General features: G+C 29.8%; 2 protein-coding genes across 6 annotated transcripts in view; one reads left to right on the plus strand and one right to left on the minus strand.

The window, feature by feature from the left end:
• LOC122714664 (protein flightless-1) overlaps positions 1–1231 on the minus strand; it is a 6977-nt gene extending 5746 nt beyond the window's left edge. For 2 of the 5 annotated variants that reach the window (XM_043936200.1, XM_043936197.1), the window contains exons 1-5: positions 980–1039; positions 653–812; positions 468–578; positions 91–329; positions 1–8 (exon numbers count right to left, since the gene is read on the minus strand). The exon at positions 1–8 is cut by the window's left edge and continues 154 nt beyond it. In XM_043936200.1, the coding sequence (XP_043792135.1) occupies positions 1–8; positions 91–329; positions 468–578; positions 653–715 (421 nt within the window). In that variant the 5' untranslated portion in view covers positions 716–812; positions 980–1039. Of the gene's footprint in view, positions 9–90; positions 330–394; positions 579–652; positions 813–979; positions 1040–1140 lie in introns of those variants that run through there. The other 3 variants (XM_043936198.1, XM_043936202.1, XM_043936201.1) reach the window with 3 other exon arrangements.
• A 294-nt stretch (positions 1232–1525) lies between these two features.
• LOC122714959 (mitochondrial import receptor subunit TOM22 homolog) lies at positions 1526–3025 on the plus strand. Its single transcript, XM_043936774.1, has 4 exons — positions 1526–1647; positions 1734–1834; positions 2142–2247; positions 2321–3025. Exons 1-4 carry the CDS (start codon positions 1629–1631, stop codon positions 2524–2526), a joined length of 432 nt encoding a protein of 143 aa, XP_043792709.1. The 5' UTR covers positions 1526–1628; the 3' UTR covers positions 2527–3025.
• Positions 3026–6748: the final 3723 nt, after the last annotated feature.

Here is a 6748-nt window from a genome sequence, read left to right on the forward strand (position 1 = left end):
TGTCAATGCTGAAAGAATCGGAATAAGATCAGAAACATCAAATCGGCATGTTTTTTTTTTTTTTTTACAAGTTACATACTCAATACTCACTGGTTGTAACTTAAATTCAGATTTAACAAAGAACGAGCTCTCTCCAATCCTTCCGGCACTTCTTTCAAATTATTATGACTTAAATCCAACGTAGTCAATTCTTCCAAATGAAACAATTCCGCCGGGATGCCACTCGATTTAATGTTGTTGCGCCTTATATTCAAAGTACGAAGACAACAAAGTTCCGTCAATTCCCCATACAAGCGTTCCAACTTGTTCTTAACCAACGAAAGATGTTCCTATTCGAAAAAAGAAAATAATTTAATTTTCATCACTCACGTTACGTAGAACCATTAATAAGAACCTCAATCACAATAGCTTCATCCTGAATTTCGCGCACGCTTAAAAAATAAATGTCCATACGCAGACAGCTTTACCAGCTTCAACAATTTGCCCATTTCTTCCGGAATCTCAGTCAAGTTGGTTTCATCCAATTTTAGCCATTGTATGCCAGTCATTAAACGTACAGATTCTGGAAATTTTCCCTCCTGTAAAATTGTAACAAAATTGTAACAATCGAAAATTATATCGTTAAAAAGGAGAAGAAAAAAATGATATTTACACTAAAATCATTGCTGCTAAAATCGACCCCACGTACAAACGGCAGCACTCCTGTATTCGCCATTTCGTTCAAGCTCGAGAAAATCTTCTTTTTATGATTTTATAAATCATACATAGATCAGATTTTATAAATCGTACGGTTATATTTGTAGATTATAGATCTATAACACGTTAAATAATACGTAAAAATACGTAGAAGCAAAGACAAATTATATCGTCCGTTGCGATCGAACATTACGAGAAAATGAAATAATCATGGAATTATCAAAAATAAAAAAAATAAATTTTCGTCTTTCATCGGTCATCGAATGTTTTTTCAAAAACTTACATCGAATTTTAAAGTTTAAATAGACGAAAAAAAACAATTCCTCGCGAATAACCTTCAATGTATATAAATACAACGGATGTCCGTCGTATTTAATTTCAATATTAAACAAATTTTTTAATTATCTCAAAGAATATTACTATTAAATATTAAATAGTACGAACACAGTTTGTATATAAATCGAATCACAAGATACAAATGCGACGTTAAAAAATGATATTAAAGATTTATTCAAAGTACTATCAAAAGGTGCCAACGACACTTAACGAATTCAATCCAGTTTGACCAATAGCGTGTAGAAAGAGGATGAGAGAGAAAGAGAGAGAGAGAGAGAGAGAGATATTACTAAAAAACGTATATATTAAACGTATATTTAAAAAACGTACGATTCTTTTCCATGTATAACTTCGTTCCCTTTCTCGTTTTTTTTTTCTCGTTTCTTCGAAACACAGCGTAAATATTTTTCGAATATTTAGAAATTTATACTTTGGGGATTTATATCGTACTGTATAGGGATTTTTATAAAACATTCGTACCAATACGTAGCATCGCAAATACAATTTAGAAACTTCCGCGACCATAGCAAAGTTGTTCCGCATCTACTTTACACCGGTGTGAATTGCTGTACATATAATATTTATCTCAACATACGATGTCTAGAGTAGACGAAGGTGAATTTTAAAACTTGATTCGTGAAAATAAAATATATTCGTTCATTCGTTTATCAATCATCAGTTGTTTTCTTATATGACTTCAGTCGAAGAAGTAGATCAATCGGCGGACAGCGGCATGGGTAGTAGCGACGCACATTCTCCCGAGGTGAAATCGCTTTTTCCCGATGACGAGGATGACGAAGAGGTATTCCATTTCGATACATACGATTACATATCAACGTCATAAATAACCAAAATTCGTATTATCGAGAATCGTTACTTTTAAAGACTTTTAATTACGATTAATCCGTAAATTAACCAATATTTCTTTACTTACAAATCGTATTTTTCACATCGTATTACGCGTTTTCAACGTATCACATTTCTCATCGATATTCATTCGAAGAAAAGAAATTTAAATAGGATATTCGCGAATTTTACAATTAAACGAAAGAAAAAATTCAACTTGATCGTAGAAAATAGGATATATTTACATTCGAGTTTGTTTTTAGGATGAAAGCTTGGCAGAAAGATTATTGGGACTTACGGAAATGTTTCCGGAAGAAGTACGTAATTTGGGATATAACGTCGGTACTTGTTTATGCAATTGTATGAAAGGTATGTATTTATCAATTCTACGCATTCAATGTCAAGATATAAACAATATATAACAATACAACATCTTTCGTAGGGTTATACGCATTTTCATGTTCAGCAGCATGGTTATTCTTCAGTTCATCAGCCATTTTATTTGCACCTATATTGTTCGAAATAGAACGAGTGCAAATGGAGGAAGCACAACGCACTCAACAAAAACAGGTTTTATTAGGTCCTAGTAAAGCCATGTCAGGCGTAAGCGCTTCGAGTCTTCCAATGGCTCCACCGGTTCAGCAATAATAGCAATGATACCGTCGATGTTGTATTCGAATCACCAGAAGTCCATCGTTCCGTTCACCGTTTATATTTATATTAGTATAACAACTCCAATTCTAATATCTCATAAACACATCCATAAGATTATCATATATTATTCATCGTAAAAAATTCAAATCAAATAGTACAGAAAAGAACGAAACGAATCATAATATTATATTATTATACGTCACACAATATATCGACGCTATCGATATTCTCTTTCGCTTTCTAAATTTTACGAGAATTTTTTTTTTTTTTTTTTTTTTTTTTAAACTATAAAATTACGGGCATTTTATCACGTCATGAAACGTTAAACGTAGCAATATCTAGTTACGAAATATTAGTAAAATTGTAACATTCGATTATGTATGTAACGCACCTTTACGAATAAAATAATCAAATCCTTTCATAACATTAGCATCTATCTAAGGTATCAAATGTTATTGTAATATAAGACGTTGAATAAAGTTATTACAAAGGATGTTTCGCGATGTTTCGTTATCATTACGTAGAACACGTTAGAACATCGATGAATTAAATCTTAAATTAAATTTTACTTATAATTAAATGCTTAATTAAATCGAAAGAAAAAACTGGCTAACAAAATTACGGAACGAAAGACGATCCGAATTCAAGTAACCAGATGCAAACCAAATTCGCGATTCGATTTTGGATTTAACAAAACATAATCGAAAAACCAAACGTTATTTAATTAGATTTAATCGGATATTTAATTCTCAATTTTTATTTAATCGAATTAAATCGTACTCTGCTTAGGTAGATCTAACCTAACCTGTTAAACGAAATATTAATTTAATTTCATTCGTTCAAGGAAATCCAATCGAAAGAAGAATCTAATACAAATTTAATCTAAACCGGATTCATAATACAATTTAACGAAAATGTAATCTAGCTAAGAAAGAAAAATAAGATTAATCTAACATTTATTTACTAACCTTAATTCAATGTCTTAAACGAAACAATTTAAATAAAAATATCTAAAGGCACATTTATTTTTTTTTATAAGATGTATCTTTTAATTTTGAAATAATAGAAATATCCGCATTGATTAAATTTATTCTTCATGATAAGTATAATATATTACACACACACACACACACACACACACACACACACACACACACACATTTATCATGGATTTAGACGATAATATGAGTTGTACGCGAAAAACTGTTTTTTTTATCTTTTTAAGAAATTATTTTTCCGTAGATCGATCATAGTTTATTAATAATAAACGTTTCTAATATACATCGCATTAGAAACTATGCAATCGTCGAATAAAAAAACATGTTTTCAAACGATAACATTCTTTTACAAGTTATATAAGTACGCACGAATACGAAAACGAAAGATATAGAATTAACCTATTATATTCTTTCTATAATTTCTTTTTCCCTTTCTTTTTTACTTTTCGATGTATCATACAAGTTGATAATAATTCATCGAATAGAAATAAAAAAAAAAAAATACGAAGTACTTAAGACGAAATTTGTAAAAAAAAAAAAAAAAAAATCCAATTTATTAATTTATTATTAAGATAGATAAGATTTTCTATATCGTTGGAAATAAATCGAGAGACATTTCCAAGCACTCGCAACGCAGATAAGAAAAACCGTGAGTTCGAACTTAAATTTTTTTGTATTTATTTTTAATTTTTTTTTTTTCTTTCTTTTACATCAAATTAAATTTATCACGATAAAGAAAACGAAGGAACGCGATTTAAAGAAAAATTACGCATTACAAAAAGAGAAAAATAGTAAAAGATAACTAATAGATCTTTCGTCGAATTGGATTCGCTAATCAATCCTAGCAATCCAATTAAATTCCAATTATATCCAATTATAAGAAAGTTGTAGTTCCGCGCAATTATATATCGCGCTTCACGAAATATAAAGAATTTTCCGATATATAAACGGTATTTCGACATAAACAATCGAACATATGTCATATAATCGAAGCAATCATATAATTTAATTTTACGCATAATATCGGATAATATAATAATATTTTCTTTACTCGAATAAATTTTATAATCGCAAAAAGATATAAAAAAAAAAAAAAAAAAAATATTAGACATCACGAATATAAAGCCAAAATTCCAATTCTGCGAATAATAATTAACGAAGAAATATACATGCATCAATACGTTAAACAATTGTCGAAGCAATTTAGAACCGGTTAAATCCGAGAATTCATAAACGAAAAACCGTAATGGAATTAAGATTAATGAATAAAATTAAATCGTTGTAATTCACGCAAGTTAACACGGAAAGGTCTAAATCGAAAGATACTATTCGTTAACGATTCAAGAAATTAAAATAGATCGATAATTAAAATCGTTACGTCGCAACGGTACACCAGGTCACTCGACCTTGGTGGACAAAACACAAGGATTAATTTACAATAACACGAACGCACGGGATTATTTTCGAGCGAAAGTTTTCTCAAGATCTTCGACAATGAACCAGATGTCTCAAGATTTCTCCGTTTCTACACTCAATAGCCGTAGACGTTATAAATCAAGCGTTCCGAAGGATAATTCCGAGGCAATTTGTCACTGTCCTCTCGACCATGACCCTTACCCAAAAAAACGATTTCGAGATCTTCCGGGCATTATCCCATCCCTTAGGAGCATTTAACGCGGAAGGAACGGACATAATCGTCAACGCGTCGCTCGATCGGTTTTCCAAAAAAACGATCACCAATCGAGGATGAAATAACGAAGCAAGCAAACGAAACGAGTAAACGCGAAGACAGAATAAATTCAACTATCGCGAAAACAAGATCAAGGAGCAAACAGATTCACTTTTCGTAACATCAACGACACTCACTTCTCATCAACGAGTCACAATCATCTCAACGAGATTCAGGATCATTAAGTTGAAATCGAATCACTGGGAGCGCCATGATAACGCATAATCGAAACATTCTCAACGAGATAGACGAATATTATGCATTCGACTATTTCGATACAATAAATTCGACTCGTCGAATAAAAAATAATAGCGTATAATAAAGAAAAATTATAAATTTACGTAAAATACGAATAAAACATCCATTATCAACAAAAGTTTAATTTTTTAATATATTTTTCAAAACGTTGCACAAAAGAAAAAAATATTAAACGAAATTACAATTAATACTTAATTTTTGTAAAAAATTGTTATTTAAACAGATTTTCGATATAAATTGGTCGAACGTTCGAATATTTTTTCAACGTTAAATTTCGCTATTTATTATTTATTTCACTTATCATCATTCATCATACATTAAATAAATAAAATTCTACCAAGAACGAGTTTTAATAAATAAAAATTAAAAAACAATCAATTTAATTAAATCACAATAAACAAATAATCACTCGCAAATCGCGATCGGATATTAATTCGAATCAATACTGGATACTGGACGCGTAGCGAAAAACAGGCGTAAGGGTAAACAATCAATCCTTAATCGTCATAGAGATAAGAACGTCTACCAATTATAGAGTACGAACAAATATATATTACGTTTTTATGAAAAAGCGAAAAGATCGCGAATAAGAGAATAAATAAACAAACGAAACAATTCGTTACAATAATATCGCCATATAGTTACAATTCGCAATATTCAATTAAATGCAATAATATTTTTTTCTTATAATTAAGTTATAATCATATTTTTACACTTCAATATCTTATTTATTTAACAATCATTTACATCTTAATATCCCATTATATTATATAGCGATAAAATCTTTATTCGGAGAGCGGAAAGAAATACGTCTATTTCATTTCGTATTCGGAAAACGACTGCGTTTAATCGATTCGCGTACAATAACAATCGAAGGAATACGCGCGTCTCGCTCTGTATTCGAAAAACGACTACGTTTAATCGATACGCGTACAATAACAATCGACGCGACATCACGATTCACGTTCCCTATAATATTCGTAAAAATATTAATTTTTATTTCATTCTATTAATTTATAAATCGTCATTTATAAATTATAAATCGGTGTTTTCTTTTTTTTATTTTTTGCTGCGCATTAATAGTTTTAACGATAATATAGATAATAATAATAATAATATATATAATAATAATAATAATATAATATATATATTTTAACGATAATACCATAATTTTTTCTTCAATATTTGAATATTTGTTCGTAATATTGATTTTCATTCAATTTTCGGTACA

Source organism: Apis laboriosa, unplaced genomic scaffold (assembly GCF_014066325.1).
Source record: "Apis laboriosa isolate Shangri-la unplaced genomic scaffold, ASM1406632v1 scaffold34_cov151, whole genome shotgun sequence".
Lineage (NCBI taxonomy): Eukaryota > Metazoa > Arthropoda > Insecta > Hymenoptera > Apidae > Apis > Apis laboriosa.